The following is a 20,352-nucleotide window of genomic DNA, read 5'->3' as shown; positions in this document are numbered from 1 at the left end:
CACTGTTAAACCAGTTCTGTTTTATTGCTTTTAATCCACGTCTATTAGTTGTTAGGTCGCCACTATGCTAGTGTACTAGTAAACGCTGAAGGGTTTTACCTTATTAAGTTGTGCTGGAAAATTAAGCAAAATACTAATGACTCGATTTTTTTAACCAATCACTTGCTTTATAAATTAACAGCATTTGATTAGATTAGACACTTTTGCAAAGTGATGCTACTAAAATAAGGGACAGAACTAACGTTAAGCATCCTGTTTTAATAAGACGCGCCATGATCTGCAATATTGGCGGCACTGTGTGACTGAACGTAAACAATGCCATTAAACCGAACTGAACTTGCAAATGTAGCCTATTATTGCTGCTGAAAATGGTCAATTATTGTCATGTTTTTGACTGTATTAATCGGTCAGACCAGATTTTTATTTTTTTGGAGTATTATAGAATTCCAAAAATTTTAACAAAACAAGGAGAAGAGTGCAAAAACTGTCTGAGGAACAAAAGGCATTCATGGTTGGCCAAACTGAACTGGAATTTTCCAGGGCAAGAATCTTGACTACATTCATGTTTGTTCTTGTCATTTTCAGTCAGGTAGGTGAAATATTAGGCAAATATCTTAATTAACATTGCTTGTACATATCTTTACCACATATTAACTTTAGTTTGTCAAAATATTTAGCTCTTTCCTGCTTACTAAGCCCTCTATATGATTTAGCAGCTTCCATGTATTTTATCTACTGTTTAGACAGTATAAATTAGCAGAACAACGTATTATATTAATAGTGCAATCCATGCTGTTGTTTACATCAGAGTATCGCCAATATGGCCCCACATCTGTTAAAAAAAGTCACCAGAACAGAATGAAAGCAAACAATGAAAAACATTTCAAGACAAAACTGTATGGTTTATAAAATGGTCATTTTAATTCAGGTTACATAGCTGTTATGTAGGGCTTGTACATTTTCACAAGGCTTTGGGGGGGGACTACAGTCAATGATTAGCAAAAACACAAGTGGTCCATATAACTATTGACATCACTTGACAAATCAAACATCCTCTCAACATGTGCATAAACCTGCAATGAAAAGTACTTAACCAAACTGTGGAACAAGTATGCAGTATTGGTTCCCATTCCAGTGTATATTGAAAAATGGGCATGCATGATTTTTTTTTTTTTCATCTTTTTTTTTTTTTTTTTTTGTCATCACAAGCCATTGAAAGGTAACACATTATAGTGAAAACCATAACCAGGCAGGACTGTTTCGTGACCTTCATGATGAGGACATGATTCAAATGGTCTATGAAAAGTGCATACTTGGCTGAGCAAAGCTAGCTGACTTGGAACATCAGACAACAGCCTTCCTGCAATCAATACTAAAGCACAGGCCCATTTTAAGCCAACACTATGACAGTCAACAAGACATTTATCTCATTCAAGTGTATGTTGATCTCTCTAGAGAGACGTATAATGGAAGGTGATATATAGCAGGACAGGAACTAGCCATGCTTGAGGCAAAAACGCTTTGCATTTTGTGACCGACACTTCCAATGTTTCAGTTCACCAGAATTATACACACTAGTCGCTTTGTCACAATTAAAGGACAATTGATTTTATGTGAGGCTAATACTTTTCTACAGCAGACACTGCACATATAGAAGGCCAACGGACAAAAACACAAAACTGAGGAGTGGAAATGTTACTTTAACTTAATATTTACTTTCATTACAACCACAAGCCAGGTGGTGGAAAACAGAGAGAGAAAAAAAACAAAACTGATTGGAATTCCCACACTGACAGCTCATTGGTAATGATCATGGGCTTACATGGCTAGAATAATCATAAGTGAAACAATAAGGAATGAAGAAGTGTAAAAAGTTGTCTTTTTCCAGGATTCATTTTCTTTTGTTTGTGGACAGATGTGGGGGTTTAGTTCTCTCCTCCTTCTCCTCCTTCACCCTCATCTGCAGCGTTGTCAGAGGTCCATAACTAATTAAAAAAAAAAAAAATTATATTTTGAATTGTCAATATACACTACCAGTCAAAAGTTTTTGAACAGTAAGATTTTTAATGTTTTTAAAGAAGTCTCTTTTGCTCACCAAGCCTGCATTTATTTAATCCAAAGCACAGCAAAAACAGTAAAAAGTTTAAATATTTTTATTTTTATTAAATATATTTTAAAATGTAATTTATTCTTATGACCAAAGCTATTTTTTCTATTCTTTGGTGAATAGAAAGATCCAAAAGATCAGCATTTATCTGAAATAAAAAGCTTTTGTAACATTATACACTATACCAACATTATACACGATAAGAAATGATTGCTTTTATTTAGCAAGGATACTTTAAATTGATCAAAAGTGATGATATTTATAATTTTACAAAAGATTTTTATTTTAGATAAATGCTGTTCTTCTGAATTTTCTATTCAACAAAGAACCCTGAAAAAAAATCTACTCAGCTGTTTTAAACATACTTAATAATAATAAATGTTTTTGGAGCAGCAAATCAGAATATTAGAATGATTTCTGAAGGATCATGTGACTGGAGTAATGATGTTACAAATTCAGCTTTGAAATTACAGGAATAAATTACATTTCAAAATATATATTCAAATAAAAAAAAAACAGTTAATTAAAATAGTAAAATATTTCATAATTTTACCGTTTTTGCTGTACTTTGAATTAAATAAACAGGCTTGGTGAGCAGAAGACACTTCTTTAAAAAAACATTAAAACAAAAACTTTTGACTGGTAGTGCAAATGATTGTAATATAAACACAAAGATTATTTTTAGTTTTCTGTAGGTCAGGATGACCTTCTTTGTAACTTACTGTGAGGTTGTCTCTAAGCAGCTGCATGATAAGTGTGCTGTCTTTGTACGAGTCTTCATTCAGTGTATCCAGCTCTGCAATGGCTTCATCAAAGGCCTGCAAGCACAAGGCCACAATAAGTTAAAGTATGTGAAGAACCACACAAGGCAAGCCCCTAGTATGCGAACCATGTGTCTGGTGAAATTCAAAGCTTGAGGAAAAGCTACAAATCCAGAAGGACAAGTGGGTCAAATTTCCATAGGAATTTCCCTTTATTGAGCTAAAGGTCTAATTAAAGTTGAGTTAAAGATGTGAGTACTTCACACCATTACCAGCACCTAAAAGAATGAAAACAATGAGCCCCAACCTTATCTTCTATTGTTTCGAGAAAAACTTGGAAAATCCCTGCTGAACAGCTTTTTACAGGTAGTCCCTCCTCAAACTCATATTATTGGTCGAAGTTTCTGTCATCATTTACTCACCCTCATGCCATTCCAAACCCATAAGATTTAATCTTTGAAACATAATTTCAGGTATTTTAATGAAACCTGAGAGCTTTCTGTTTCTCATAATGGTACAATCACTTTATATGATGAATGTTATGTGCTCTATATCCGTGTCGATCGATGTTTAGATGTAAATAAAAGCCGTAAAATCTGTTCAACATATCAAGTGATTGAATCTATTCATAGGACTTGGATTAAACCAAGTGACTGATATGGATTCATTTTATGACGCCTTTATCATCTTTTAGGACAGGGGTCTCCAAACTTGGTCCTGGAGGGCCAGTATCCTCCAGAGTTCCGTTCCAACCCTAATTAAACACACCCGAACCAGCTGATCAAGGTCTTACTAGGCATGTTAGTAACTTCCAGGCAGGTGTGTTGAGGCAAGTTGGAGCTAAACTCTGCAGGACACCGGCCCTCCAGAAACGAGTTTTGGCTACCTGGAGGGACAGTTATTTAAAAATATGTTGATTTGCATTTCAAAGATGAAACCAAAGCCTTATGGGTATGGAATTACATCATTTTTTATTTTTGGTTGACCTTTCCCTTTAAGGCATGTGATACCATGTCAAAGACAGCAATGTGTACAGTAATTAAACTGACATATTAAATAAATAGCAACAGAGTGGTGTCATCTAAAGACCTACTTGTTTGGCCAGAGCGCAAGCCTGCTCGGGAGAGTTGAGGATCTCATAGTAGAAGACGGAGAAGTTGAGAGCCAGTCCCAGACGGATGGGGTGTGTGGGCTGCATCTCCTTCTTACTGATGTCGAACGCATCCTGGTAGGCGCCTTGAGAGTTGGTTATCGTTTCTGTAGTGACACACACACAAAAAAGAAGTTATGACGCATTATTAGTGATTGGTAAAATTATAACTAGTAGCAATGAGTCAGTGGTTTGTTTAAACATAGCTCTAGGAATGTAAACATATCAATCATTTTACTGGTTGGCTTTAGTTTAGAGGTTCTTAAAGGGATAGTTCACCCAAAAAGGAAAATTCTGTCAATAATTACACACCCTCACATTGATCCAAACCTGTAAGACCTTCGTTCATCTCTGGAAAACAAATTGACATATTTTTGATGAAATCCGAGAGCTTTTTGACCCTGCATAGACAGCAACGTTACTGACATGTTTTAAGCCCAAAAAGGTAGTAAGGACATCGATAAAATAGCTCATGTGACACAAGAGTACACAACGCATGCATGTGGTGCTGCTGACACAGGAGCCGGCATTTTAACATCAAACCTGGATGTGCTGTGTCTTGTTTACAAGCAGTTATTGATGATAACCGTTTAATCTGTACATAAAACAGTTTTCGTAAACATGTCTAAAGATTTCGACAGAATATACAGATGATCAACTATGTTGTGTGTCGTGGACCTCTCATGAACGTGTGGGGAAGACTGACATGGAAGAAAAGAAATTGTTGAACAAAGTTGTTATTTTTGTTTTCTTTGCACACAAAAAGTATTCTTGAAGCTTCATAACTTTACGGTTGAACCACTGATGTCACATGGACTACTTTAGCAATGTCCTTACTACCTTTCTGGGCCTTGAACGTGTCAGTTGCATTGCTGCCTTTGCAGGGTCAGAAAGCTCTCGGATTTAATCAAAAATATCTTAATTTGTGTTCCGAAGATGAAGGTCTTACAGGTGTTGAATGGCATAAGGGTGAGTGAGTAATGACAGAATTTTCATTTTTGGGTGAACTAGCCCTATACTTATCTGACTCCAACAAGGTTCCCTTTGTCCAAGACAATACTTAAAAGTCCTACTACCTATGCTGATATACAGTGCACAGCATAAATGAGTACACCCCCTCTTAATATATATAAAAGATGTATTTTCTTAATGATCACTAATATAATTCATGGAAAGATGGCAATATTTAAATGTATTAAACATATACTTAATAAAAACAACAAAATATATGCCAATATTTCCTGTAATATAAGTAAATTAGCCAATTTTGTTTAAATAATGGATTGTACAAATGAGTACACCCTATATGTAATTCAGCAAATGTATAATATTCTAGTACTTAATATGTCATCCAGAACATTAAGTATACTGCTCTGACCCTTCTTGGCACTGAGTGTACAAGTTCATGGCAAAGTTTCACATCTGTCCTGTTTAACTCCTGGAGGACGACCTCCTTAAATGCCCTGGTCTTTAATGGGGAGAACGCTCAGCTCGTCTCTACAGAATCCCCCACAGCTGCTCAAGAGTGTTAATACTGAGTGAAATACATGTCCACTGAAGGATTTTCACCTTGGGAGAATAAATATCCTCATTGTCATGCTGAAAAAAATGCCCAATAATGCAGGGAATGAGGGGAGGGTAGCATCTGCAGTTTCAGTTTTTTGTATTCCATCACACAGTAGTGTGTGAATTCATGACAGCATTGATAAAGCACAGCTCCCTCACACCTTCAGCACTCATACATCCCTGTAGAAGAGCTTTACTACCACTGAACGTCACTGTAGATACCAGGCACTTCTCGCTGTACTCCTCCTGTAGCAACACCAGAACATTTTGGATGCTTTTGGATCCGAAATGATTGACTTGGTCCCTTGACACCAGAGTATGGATTCCCAGAAGTCTATATTTTGTTAATATGGGCCTTGGAAGAGGTTAAATGAGTTGAGTTTACTGTGCTTTGGCTACAGTAGGTAATTCTAGTGGTGACAATAACCATGCATGTCACTTCTGCAGGCTGCTTCGTACTCTGTGAGATAAAGTGTCACTCTTTTCATAGCTTTTGCCGGCTCTGATACTCTTACATGGTATTTCTCCGCCTCATTTTGTAGCAAAAATTCACTCATCATTAAATGAAAACTTAAAGTGAAGACCTGGTTATTTCAGGAGCCTTGTCACAAGTCCATTGTTTTTGAATGTGAGTGCTACTTCTGCTATATTTTCACACTTAAAACAATAATTTGGTATTCCTCTTGTACCACTGTTCTCTTTTCTGCTAAGAAATAAGTCACCTGGCAGTTCTCGCCCAAGTGGTTTCATTGTTGACAGAATTAAGTCTGTGTATGATTTAGTAGGCTATAAATCGCCTTTAATTGTCAGGAAATTACTTGTCTTTTAAAGTTTTGGTTCAGTATACTTACCGGTTGATCAAAAATGGCTTTAAACCTACACTTTTGTTTTCTTTTTTTAGTTTTATTTAGTAACTTTCAGGAGGGTGTACTCATTTTTGCAACACAACATTTTATCACTTTGACAGGAAAATCTTAATTTGCTAAATAATTTTGACATTCTTCTTTGGTAATTGATCAAGCAGGCCTGTTGGAACATTATATCTCCAAAGAATCCTAATATGTCTTTTAAGTGAAGAGTAATTGCTCAATTTGTTAAGTTTTAGAGGGGGTGTACTCATTTATGCTGTGCACTGTATACTGTTTGTATATATCTGCATATTATCTGGTTGTATCAAAAACTAACTAAAAAATATGATGTCAGTTGAGTATATATATATAAATACACCACTAGTCAAACGTTTTTGAACAGTATAATTTTTATGTATTTTAAATAAGTGTCTTCTGTTCACCAAGCCTGCATTTATCTGATTCAAGGTACAGCAAAAAGAGTAAAATTTTATAATATTTTACCATTTTAATAAAACTGTTTTCCATTTGAATATATTTTAAAATGTAATTTATTCCTGTGATGAAAGCTAAATTTTCAGCATCATTACTCCAGTCTTCAGTGTCACGTGATCCTTCAGAAATCATTCGAATATGCTGATTTGCTGTTCAAGAAACATTTATTATTATTATTATTATTATTATTATTATGATCAATATTTAAAAAAGTTGAGTAGATTTTCTTCGGGATTCTTTGATGAATAGAAAGAGCCAAAGATCAGCATTTATCTGAAATAAAAAGCTTTTGTAACATTATACACTTATTTGTCTTGGGAATGAAATTAAAGAAATTAATACTTTTATTTAGCAAGGATGCTTTAAATTGATCAAAATTCATAATAAAGACATTTATAATGTTACAAAAGATTTCCGTTTCAGATAAATGCTGTTCTTCTGAACTCTAAAATCTATTCAGATGTTTTCAGCATAATAATAAATGTTTCTTGAACAGCAAATCAGCATATTAGAATGATTTCTGAAGGATCATGTGACACTGAAAACTGGAGTAATGACTGAGTAATAAAATTAAGCTTCTAACACAGGAATAAATTACATTTTCAAATATATTCAAATTGAAAAGTTATTTTAAATAGTAAAAATATTTCAGAATTGTACTACTTTTGCTGTACTTTAGATCAAATAAATGCAAGCTTGGTGAGCAGTACAGACTTTTCTAAAAATATATCTAATATAAAAAATGTATAATGGTATAAGCATTATCACTTATAGAAAATGTCTTGGTGAAATCTCAAAACATCTGAAACAGGCACTCATTTTAAAACAGAAATCATAAACCCTTAAGGTCTTTGACTAAAGGTCAAGATGGTGAAATATCCTCCAGCTTTAGATGCTTAGCAATGTATAGGCATATTGAACAGAACTGGTTCTCCATGACTGCCCCTGTTCTGTAGCCTGCCAGAAGGGAAATAAAGGCCCCAGAAGACTGTCTCCCAGAAGGACAAGCAGCTGACTCAAGAAGGGTGCAGAAGATGCCCCAAGGCAGCTAAATACTCGGCACAGAACCCAGACTCATTCATCCTGAACTTGAAATCCAAATCCAATTTGGCCCAGAGCAAAGCACAAGATGCAGCACTGTCGAGGTCTAAATACCAAATTTATGTAATTCACATCTGAGATGAAAACATTTGTGCTTAAATATGAGAAAAACAACATTGATATACATTTCTTTTATTTATAGCAGAGATCCAGTAAGACACTTACCCTTCCTGTCATCTCCTGAGGCAACCTCTGCAAGATATCTGAAGTAGTCACCCTTCATCTTTAAATAGAAGACTTTGCTCTCAGCATTTGTCGAGTTCTTGATCAAATATTTGCCTAGCAGTCCCTAAGGGTGGGGAGAGAGGAAGCGTAAGGATAGACAGATAAGAGAGAGCTTCTTTGTCTACCATTAAACTGTTACAACAGAAGCAATTAATTAAGGTGGAAGCGGCTGCAGTATTAAGGGATTATAAACATTAAATATTAACTGAAAAAGTACGCACAGTTTTTTGTACTTTATACTAAGAACCCAAATTATCTTCCACTGCAGTTTAAAGCTACTACACTGACTGATATTCAGCATCTTCCCCAGTTTACCACATTCTGGGCGTTGGTGGTTCAGCAGGGCTGTTAGACAAACCATGCAAACACAAATAAACAACTGAAAAGCACAGAACGGTGCAAACTTCCTGTGTGACAGCCCAGCCCTTTCAACGCTCAGCCTGTCATTTTCATTTTAGATCTGTTGTACCAACTGCATACTGTGAAAGAAAAAAACAAAAGAAAGGAAAAGAGCAAAAATAAAAGAGGAAACTAAAAAGAGAAGAAAACCTAACCGTCACATGAAAAATGACATCAATGCATTTAATCTAAAGAGGGCAGGCATGGCCCCACATGACCCTGCGATTGCAGTCAGAGCAGCAGCCACATCACATGTGCCTCCTAATGCCCGATTTAACAGCACGTCTGAGCACTGCAACACACACCCCTCATGACAACAGACATGGACGTGTCAGAACATAAAAGCAACTGTCAACACTGAGCCAATAAAAATGAAACATTATGTATACTGAAGAAACCGTAACACGTTTTAGATTTCTTCCAGGTTTTTACCAAGCATAAAGCATGTAAACATGTGGTAACTAAACACTGATGGAATAAAGGTGACCTTGGGTGTTATGGAACAGAAAAAAACAAACCACATGCAGACAGTCTTGCGTAAACCAGACAGCTACTGTATTCTGAACCTAGAGACATAGTATTAGAGTGTCTCTTAAAGGAGAAGTTCACTTCCAGAACAAAAATTTACAGATAATGTACTCACCCCCTTGTCATTCAAGATGTTCATGCCTGTCTTTCTTTAGTCGTAAAGAATTTTTTTTTTTTTTTTTTTTTTTAAGGAAAACATTTCAGGATTTCTCTCCATACCCTGAGTTTGAACTTTCAAAATGTAGTTTATTGTGGCTTCAAATAAACCTAAATGCGGTTGTAAACGGTCCCAGACAAGGAAGAAGGGTCTTACCTAGCGAAACAATCATTTTTTTTAATTACAATTTATATACTTTTTAACCTCAAATGCTCGTCTTGTCTTGCTCTGCCTGAACTCTGTTTTTTCCAGTTTAAGACAGTTAGGGTATGTCGAAAAAACTTGCATCTTATTTTCTCCATCAACTTCAAAACTTAAGTGTTTGCAAAGTGAACATGAAAAGAAGATCAAACACCCTTTACAAAAAAGGTAAAACAGCGATGTAGACCAATTTCGAAGTTGGAGGAGAAAATGATATGGGAGTTTTTCAACATACCCTAACTGTCTTGAACCGGAAAAAACAGAGTTCAGGCAGAGCAAGGCAAGACGAGTGTTTGAGGTTAAAAAAAACGATTGTTTCGCTAGATAAGACTCTTCTTCCTCGGCTGGAATGATTTACAACTGCATTTGGGATTGTTTAAAATATTTTCCTCAAAAAACTCAATTTATTTACGACTGAAGAAAGAAAGACATGAACATCTGCATAAAGGTTTTGTAAAAACAGTGATACATTTTTCCAGGATTCTTTGATGAATATAAAGTTCATATATAAATTTATAAAAAAACAACAACATTTGGCTAATCCAGGTCATTTACCATAGAAATATTTTTTTATTTTTTTTACATTTATGACTGTTATAGCGCCAGCTGTGGCCCGATCTCCCTAAAACTTTGCATGCTTGTTTAGAATTGCCTGTTACATGTGCTCACCAAGTTTCGTGAAATTCATAGTTTTCGTTTAGGCTTTATAGACATTTGAGTTTGGACAGGCCCCTAGAGAGTCCAGAGAATTGCACTGCAAAGGGTTTTTTTTCCAGATTGAGCAAAAATCATAGGACTATTTCACAAAAGTAGGTTTTACATTTTCACAATCATTTAAGAAATGGTTTGATTGACAGCAGTGGTTCTAGAGGCAAAGTAGTTCAGAATGAGGAGGTCTATTGTATGATAAGAATACAATGCGTATGTGTGAAAAACAGCACAATATACAATTGTTTACACCCTTGAAAAATGGGATATCGCCCCCCAGTGGCCGATTTCTTTCAAATTTCCCACAGACCTTTAGGGCTGAGTCAAACAGTCATTTTCGTTCGATCAACCTTGGTTAGTTAACCTTGGCTAATAGGTGCTCAAAGTTCATCAGCCTATGGCGGCCATGTTTTTTAAAATATGCTAATTTCCTTATAGACGCTTGTTGCACTTTGGACCAAGAGTGTGCGTACCAATTTTCACATCGCTAGGACAAACAGTTGCGTAGTTATGGCCGTTTTCAGTTTTTTTTCCCCTCTTAAAGCGCGACCAAGTGGCCAAGCTCTGCAACTTTTTTAACGTGACCTCAGATTCAGGTCTTACATATGCATTGTGAGTTTGGGGAAGATATCTCACTCAGTTCAAAAGCTATAGTCATTTTGGTAAAGACAGCCCTGCCCCTTTCGAATGTTTTGGGTGTCCCTTTGCAACGAAAATTCAACTTTTTTTGATAATCATTGAGATTTACTCCCTAGAGAATCTTCCTGCACTTGTTTTAGTTCCAATTGGACTACTTCGCAAAAGTAGGTTTTTCAAAAAATTAAATACTCTAAAATTTCGGTAGGGTGACGGACAAATCTGAGGAATGCATTTTGTCCGGCGTGAACAAAGAATTCTGACGACATAAGACACTTGAGTCTGCTCAGAATGGTTTAAGAGTTATGAGCAATTTCATACTTTTGATCGTTGTAGCGCCCCCATGCACCTTGGTGACGCTGTAGACGGTGTAAGCACTACTATTCCTCCAAGTTTCAATTCTCTATGACTTACGGTTTGGTCTTCCCAATCAGTCAATAATTCTTGCTGAACTTTTGAACAGTAGTATATGTTTTATGCAGACACATTCAGATATCGTGACATGATCCCATCAGTTCATTCCAGCAGTTAGGCATCAAAGGGAAAGTCTCACAGGGACCCAAAAAAAGATTTATGTAACATTAGGGAGGATAAAACAAGAAAGTAATGCACTGTCATTTTCTATCTCCTAATGAAAGTTGTTTAAATATCAGTGTTCACTGCCTGCTGTTAACAGCATCTAAAGTTTAAATGCTAAATGCCAGAAAAGCAAGCATGACATTTAACCCAACTCTACACATTAATCAGTTTCACAGATAATCAGCACAGCTCTAATGTCTATGAAGCCAAGGATCACTTTCCTGTGTACCATCCAGTGGCCCAGCTAGTACCACCTCATGAAAAGGAAGTGGAACAGGATTTGATAATGACAGCAGAAAATTTATGATGATGTAGAATAAACTTTAGTCCAGCTAAAGAAAGAAAAGAGATTGTGTCCCCTGCAAAGTATAGTCTAAGAGGTTTTGGTGTATCAATCTGTGGAAGTAATGGTAAAACTAGCATTTAATCTGCGTATGACTGTACAAAGTTGAATAACAGCAAACAAACAAGCAGGTAGTGATTTCCTGAGGTTAAGTGCTTTCAAGGGCAAAATGGTGAAAGGTCATGTGCTTGTTATTTGTAGGGCTTGAACCAGCAAACTTTTTTTTTTTTAGCAACTACGACACACAATTCACATTAAAACACAAAATATAAAACGGCCCCAGTCTTTTTCAAAACATTTTATTTTAGTATTATTTTAGCATTATTTGTATTCTATATTTCTGAATATTTTAAATTCAGTAGTTTTAATAATTTGTAAATAATGGTAATACATTTATTACTATCAGTTGCCAAGACATTTAAAATTTAATTTAAAAAAATGCATTACCATCTAATATTTATATTTTAGATTTATTTTGGTAATAATTATTATTTTTAATAGTTTGCACTAACAACACTGATACACATAGGGCTGTCACTAACGATTATTTTGGTCATCGAGTAATCTGTCGATTATTCTGTCGATTAATCGGATAATTATAATTTTTTGTAACAAAAATAGACCTAAGCAAAAAATAGCCTTAAAAATGAATAAAATATGTATAGCAATGAGGCAATAATAATTTATGCAAATTAAGTACCAAAGTATTTACATGGGTTTGATTGAACAAAACTGGTAAAATACATGAAGCTAATGTAGATTGCGCATTATAACAAATGACTGCAGAGGGCGCCAAAAAGATTTACCTTCTGAATCTAGTGAAATTGCAGATGTTGCATTCTCAGATGAACATTATAATATGCAGAGATGGAGTCTGAGACACTCCACACATGTAAATAATAACAGTTTGTGCGGAGCAGCATTTACCATAAACTGTGCTGCTCTGAGACGCACGCACATAACCTACATATGTGCAAATAATTTAGCTCATATATTAATATATTTAATTTAATCAGACCATTTGTGAATTCACAATAACATTATGCTTTATGATTTTAAATAGGTTTAATATATCATGCAGCCTTGAAAAAAACTGTCTAATAATGCGTTTCATGGTTTTTGTCGGTGGAAAGCGCCACTTCTGTATTTTGCCAGTTACTCGACACAGGTAAAATGCAATCAAGCAATTATGACAGCCCTACAGATAGGTAGTTTTGAATGGCAGTCACTCATTTGCAGTCACATGGTGTAGTTATAGGGCTGGGCGATTTGGCCTAAAATCAAAATCTCTATTAATTGAACATTTTAACCCGATTACGATTAATGAACGATTATTTTATTCATTAATAAAATTATATTTAATTATATTTAAATAATATTTATTTTTTTGCCCTCATAGTTCACTGACAAGTTTTGTACAGTAAATATGCTCACATATTACAAGTGAGAGATTTTTGAATGAAGGGTGCACACACACTATCTACTATCTATGATTATTTATTGAACATCAGTGTTGAACAACTGAAATTAAAGCACACATTGCTTAAAATGAAAAGTCACATTTTTCTTAAATTAGTGAAAATAAATAACTTGCACTTTTGGAAACAAAATAAATTATTTATAAAATAATAATAAATATTAAAAGTAGAAAATAAGCAGTATCTCTTCTAAATAAAATTACTCTTGTATATCCTGTAAATACTTTTTACTGTATAAATACTGCTTAAGCTCTCCATCGACATGTCGGAGAAATAACCTAACGTAACGGAGCGGGGTCACCTGACTCCACACGCAGTAATGTTTTTAAAGGGAAAGTAATTGAAATAATTGACCTGGAAAAATTTGATCGATTATAGGTTCTGAATGTCGATTTCGATTACTTTTCGATTAATCGCCCAGCCCTATGTAGTTACATAATCTACCATCAGTGGCAAAGCAGCCCATGCTAACAATCAAACCTTTACCTCTTGGTAGTCACTTTTCAGACAATAAGAGGTTTCATAGAGTCATACCCTTTAAACTACACTCCAATGGATATCCTCCTTGTGTGTCATCAGCCTGTGACCTTCCTGTCTTCACGCACTCTCCTTTCTTTGTCTGACAGGAAACCAGCTCTTTTAAAGCCCTCCCTCCCCCCTTTTCTTCAGCATAAAGAGATGCAGAGAAAACAGGGGCTGGCATGATGATGAGCACGTACGTTTCCTGCCACCTTGTGCAACATTATATGTACCCTACTATATGCGTGCACACAATCACTCGCCGTTCCAGGATGGGCCCCTCATGTTAAGGATACCCCTCTAGCAGACGGATTAGCTTGACACAATCCTGAAACAAACTGCACTATTAAAAAAACAGAGCACACTACAACCGTCAACTGCGAGGTGACGCATTGCCACGGAAACTGTCTTAGCAGCTAGTATTAGTAGCTGAGGTCACTTGTTTCCAACCACAAATATTTTCTATCTGCAACATGTGACAACCATAAAAGCTCCTTTATTAACCGTGAGAGAAAGATGCAGGTAATGTGAGCTGGAGGTCCACCAGAGAGCTCAAATGATCAGCAAAACCCTTCATGACAGAGAAAGCTGCTGACCTTTATGTCAAAAATAAGTCAAAAAGTCACAGAAGACATTTTCCAAGATGCCATACTTTCATCTGTCAGCAAATTAATGTAACGCTCAGTTTTCTAATGAACAAGAACTTCTTATCTTTTAGACTCACCAAATGCTCTGTTGCAAGCTTTTTTTATTGTTCTGCCCTCGCAATATGAAAGACAACATACACTGAGCTCTTGTGATGTGGTCACCTGATATAATCAACAATAACCCATGATTTATTCCATTGCATTTCACTTTTGAAATATCTCTCATTTCAAAATCCTTATGTATCTCTTATTTCTATATTTGTAAAGTAGGGAAATGCAACCATTTCAGATGTAGTTTTAGTTATTTATATATTTTATTTCAGTTAAAGCTGATTTCAAGTAACAAATACTGTTTTTAGTTTAGAACATTAGTTTATGATAATAACCCGCAACAGACCAGAAATCTTTTATCTAACAAAATGACAAAGCATTTTAAAGTTTGGTCACCCTAAAATAGATATTTTGACATACGTTTTTCACCCTCATGTTGTTTCAAACCTGTGTGACTGGCTGAATATTAAGGAGATATTTTGCATTAAGACATTATCAGAATATCTTCCTGTGTTCCAACGAAGAAAAGAATCATGCCGTTTTAGAGTGACAATTGTACGACAGCGTTTTAGTGCCACGTTAAAAAAATATATATTTTAAAAAAATCGGAGATTACCATATTGAAATATTTCGACAATAAATTCAACATTCTGAGAATTCAAAGAAGTCAAAATGTCAAGAATAAAGTTTTGAGAATAAAGTCTAAATGTTTAGAGAAAGTCAAAATTATGAGAATTAATTAATTAATTAACTAATTATTAATTTAATAGAAGTCTTTAATGTGGAGTGACAGATCGCTGTATTCGACTCAGTTTAAGCGTCATGTGAATCAATCATCTTTCCGATTACAATGAGACATTTTTTTTTATTAAATTAGGCTATACTGTTTTTATAAATTCCTTCTGTTGTTCCTTAATGTTTATATCAAGCTATAAACTTGAATTAAAGAGGAAAAACACATTTATAATTTGTATTTTGTGATAAAACTGACAGAATTTAAAAGCTGAGCTTTGTTATATTAAAAGAAACAAAGCACAAAATTATTGAGCTTACTGGATGGCTGGCACGCTACAAATAATGAATGGAAGACGTTAAATATTATTTCTAATCATTTACTTCATTGTACCGTGAATAAAACAGCTTGTGAATAGTCAATTATAAACCTTTAGAAAAGACAACAATATAACTTATGTTAATGAGTTGGAGTTGGAATGTTTTAAATTAAATACATGCGAGTAGGGTTGCACGGTATACCGGTACTACGGTAGTATCGCGATAATAAAGCTTAAAAATACCCGCGGTGCTATTGCATTTTTGAAACGGTAGTACCGTACATACGGTAGCACCGTAAAATATGTTGTATGCACGGCCGGAACACTGTTTAAAACGTTCACTTGAACATGCACGCCAGCAGAAACATTACAAGTTGATTACCAAAAGGTCTTTTGCTGTGCGTTATGTAGTACAGTCTGTGTATACGCTTTATGTGGTATTCAGTGTTTCACGACGCTTCAGTTCAGTTTGAAATGAGAAGCTGCACGCGCACGTCTTTGTTCACGCTGCAGTTTATCAGAAGAGAGGGTCTGATTCAGACCGTCTGATGTTATTTAAAATAGCAGCTCAAGAATCAATTATTTACATCAAAATATTTTACAAGAAAGTATTTTCGTATTTCTATTCATTTGCCCACTTTTAGAACAGGTGTAATAATTGTTTCTGGAAGCATCTTTGCGATCACGAATGCAATTCCATTCATGAACATAGCGGCTTTGCACTTTGTTCTTATCAATCATCATTTATATATTCAAATTATAAATGAATACGTTTTAATATACCGGCTGCTAACTTGGAAATTTCAATATATGCTAGCAAAAATGCTCCTGATAGTTCAGCAATTTGACACGATCAAGAGTTAAGTGCTGTGTTTGTTTCGTTTCTGTGTTCAAATCCGAATCCGAGTTGGTTTGGGCGAATCACTGATTTACTAAGTCATTCGTAAAAACGAGTCATTTGATTCACTCCAGAAGGATTCAGCTGCTTTGAAAGAATCGTTTGAACGTATCGTGATACTACTTGGTATCGTGATACTTCAGCTGGTATCGTGACAACCCTACATGTGAGGAAGTAAAGACTGGACACCACAGATGTTTTAGCTGAAGGTGGTGGAATTTTCACAAAGAAAAGGGTATATTTTAATGAAATGAAGTCTCATTGTAATTGAAAAGACAACTGATTCACATGAATACAGCGATCTGTGCCAGCACATTAAAGAATGTGAAAAACACATTACTGCATAACACATCGTTTGTATTTTGCTATAGAACTGACTGTTTTTAAACGCTCAGACTTTGTTTTATATTAAAAGTACCAAAAGCACAAAGCTTATTGCTATTATTGGGTGGCTGGCGCACTACAAAAAGGCCTAATGAATGCATTCGAAGACATGAAATATTATTTCCAAGCATACTGTCTCTGCGAGTATAACACATGATATGATTTCTGCTAATAATTCCACATTTATTTAAATAAATTCCTGTGGCCTGACAACTTCTGCCGGTGCTCCCAATTCGGGCCATTTGCATATACGCAGGCTATACTCTCAAAATATTATAACTTTAATTGCTACAATTTATTTCTCGTTATTTTCAAAACATTTAGATTTTATTCTCGAAACATTTCGTCATTAATCTTAAAATTTTAGATTTTATAAAAAAAAAATGTAACGTGGCAATAAAACGCCTTCATACTTCAGGATGAATAAATAATAACAATTTTCATTTTAGGGTGTTCCATCCCTTAAAAATATAAGGTCAGTCCATCAATTTTAAGTTTTTGCAATCTCTGCCTTACTTAGGGCTGGGTAAAAACATTGATTTGTCGAATTGAATTGATTCTCATCTTTATGAAACAATATTAATTCTTAAATCCCAAGAATTGATTAGTGTAGCTTTCAGTTAATGAATGGAACACTGTAGGGCACCTCTCATCAAATAAAAAGCTTTGTGCTTTGTTACTTTTGATATGACAAAGTCTCAAATTTCAAATTCTGCCCATTTTATTACAGTGTTCAAACAATAAATGCCATTTAGACACTAATGTGGAGTGACAGATCACATAGTTCCTCAGTTTAAGAGAATACCAGTTTTAATACTAGTTTCAGCATAAAATAAACATGAATGAACAACCGAAGGTATCTGAAAAGAAATAGTGCAACTTACTGAACTCCGTATCCTGTCTCATGTAATCGCTCAATCAGTGTTTCAACCGCACAAAAAAGCGCTATGTCACATATCACATTTACCTCAGAAAAAACATATTCGGTGACCATAAACTCGTTATTCAGCTAGAAAAATTAACTCTAGAGTGGAGCATTTAGCTAAACATGCACAAAGTAACATTAATTGTAATTTTGACCATTTTTCAATGTTTAATTTATGTTTACATAAATCTGTCAAATTTTTAAGACAGCCACCATTCAACTTCACTGAGCATATTTTAAGCATTTGTATACAAATCAGTTATATTTAACCTTCACTATTAGGCCTATAGTAATGTCGTACCAACTGACTCTCATGTATATTTTACAGCATTAGTTGATTTTGTTTTTTGATAAGAAAATATGGCATAATTGTTCCTGATATATATCCTAAATAATTAATATTGAATCGAATCAAATCAGAATTTGAATTTAAATCGCAAACTTGTGAATCAGACTTGAATCGTGAGATTTGTGTCACAACCCAGCCATAGTCTTGAAGGAGTAGTTCACTTTCAGAACAAAAATTTACAAATAAGGTACTCACCCTCTTGTCATCCAAGATGTTCATGTCTTTCTTTCTTCAGTCGTAAAGCAATTGGGGAAAACATTTCAGGATTTCTCTTCACATAATGGCCTTCTATGGAGTTTAAACTTCAAAAAATGCAGTTTAAATGCAGCTTCAAAGGGCTCTAAAGCCGAGAAAGAAGGGTCTAATCTAGTGATACGATCGGTTATTTGCGATCGTTTAGAAGCTGCATTTTGGAAGTTCAAACTTGGGTGCACCAATGAAGTCCATTATATGGAGCGAAATCCTGAAATGTTTTACTCAAAACACATAATTTCCTTACGACTGAAGAAAGAAAGACATGAACATCTTGAATGACAACAGGGTGAGTACATTATCTGTACATTTTTGTTCTAAAAGTGAACTACTCCTTTAACGCTCTTATTTACTGCATCTTTTACAAACACTTGACTTGAATAGTCTTGTCTTTGCCGCAGCAGAATTTCAACAAGTTTGATAAGCGTGTCAAACAGATGACTGGGCTACCAGGGGAGTGACAGTGGGAATCCAATAGTGATGACACAGAACCTCTCTGTCACTGCCTGTGGGAGGAGAGAGAGAGAGAGAAAGGTGCTGTGCTTCTGCCTGCAATACATATTGATTGTGAGAAGCTGAAGGCTTGGTTGTTGCTCGCTGCACCACTGCTCGGAGGAATCAATCCTCTAATAGTTCCACGAGAGCCTCTTACAACAAGAGCACAGTGATTTGGTGCCAGGCTATACACCAGAACACTGTATGTGGCCCTTTTCCCCTCTAAGTGACATGGCTCTTTACAGCACTCATTCTGTGATGAATACAATTATTCCTGATACAATGAAGTGGTGGGGAGCATAACCACTGGGTTCAATGTCTGTCATGTACCACCACTGATGACACTGCTAATGGTGACAGATCCATGCTGGTGCTCACAACCAGTTCCTCGTCATCGCTAAACCTTAAAGGCTAAATATGTATATGCATATATAATCCTCCATATGTACTATGGCACTGAGGTCAGCCAGGACTTTTAGAATAGAAGCAGAATATATTATAGATGGCCTAACTAGAAGTACACTGAATATAGCTATCGGCACTGTAGACTAAATCATCTACTGAAAATGAACAGAACAAAAACAGTATAGATTTTTTTTTTTTTAGCATCCACAACAACGGATGATAACACTGTTTAATAAAAGTGCTGACTTTAACACGTTTTCTGCTGCTTTAAATGCTTGGACACATTAAAGGCTGGTGGATTCTGATTGGTTCGCAATGTTTTTTTATTGCTCATCAGCTGTAAAATCTGAAAGTGATTTCAGCAATATTGTTCCTCTGTGTATCATTAGTTGTGGTGTGGACTTCCCTAGTGTCAAAAAAATTAGAGCGATTATCATCACAGTTCTCGTCTTTGGTGTAAATGGGCTAGTAGTGTTATTTTAAAGCTGAAATAAAAGCAACCCAAAATAAATAAATAAATAATATATTCTTTTAAGATGAAAAACAGATATGTTATAAACATAAAAAATATTTTTTATATTTTTATAATGTTTTCAATTATAACTTAAATAAAAAATTAAGCTATATAGAAATAATAAAAAACTAAAAAAGCACATAGAAACAAAATAAAATTTAAAAGGAAAACTGAAAATATACAATTAAAAAAACAAATGAATAAAAAAACACTATAAGAGTATATGAAAAAATACAAAAAACACAAATGTTATAAACATAAAAATATTTTTAAACAAAGTACTAAAATTATAACCGAAATAAAAAATTAAGCTACAGAGAAAACAAATTGTAAAAAAAGAAACTACAAAAGTATATTAAAACAAAAATGAAGCTTAAAATGAAAACTGAAAATATAAAATATGAAAAAAATACTAATTTAAAATATTACATAAAAACACTATAAGAGTATATGAATAATACAAAAAACACCAATGATATAAACAAATAATATTTTAAATATTTTTTAAAAAGGGAAAATAATATTAAATTATTAACTAAATTAAAAACTAATTCAAAATATTAAATTAAAAAAACAGTA

At 34.7% G+C, this 20,352-nt stretch overlaps 1 protein-coding gene across 1 annotated transcript in view; it reads right to left on the bottom strand.

Annotated features, from left to right (window-relative positions):
* Positions 1 to 897: 897 nt before the first annotated feature.
* ywhaqa (tyrosine 3-monooxygenase/tryptophan 5-monooxygenase activation protein, theta polypeptide a) overlaps positions 898 to 20,352 on the bottom strand; it is a 21,130-nt gene continuing 1,675 nt past the window's right edge. Inside the window, exons 3-7 of the mRNA XM_073852954.1 lie at positions 17,825 to 17,837; positions 8,194 to 8,317; positions 3,962 to 4,125; positions 2,830 to 2,925; positions 898 to 1,985 (exon numbers count right to left, since the gene is read on the bottom strand). Of these exons, the coding sequence (XP_073709055.1) occupies positions 1,926 to 1,985; positions 2,830 to 2,925; positions 3,962 to 4,125; positions 8,194 to 8,317; positions 17,825 to 17,837 (457 nt within the window). The 3' untranslated portion in view covers positions 898 to 1,925. The remainder of the gene's footprint in view (positions 1,986 to 2,829; positions 2,926 to 3,961; positions 4,126 to 8,193; positions 8,318 to 17,824; positions 17,838 to 20,352) is intronic.

This window comes from Garra rufa, chromosome 13 (assembly GCF_049309525.1).
Source record: "Garra rufa chromosome 13, GarRuf1.0, whole genome shotgun sequence".
Classification (NCBI taxonomy): domain Eukaryota; kingdom Metazoa; phylum Chordata; class Actinopteri; order Cypriniformes; family Cyprinidae; genus Garra; species Garra rufa.
Note: the sequence above shows the minus strand (reverse complement) of the source record. Positions and strands in the feature narration are given on the sequence as shown.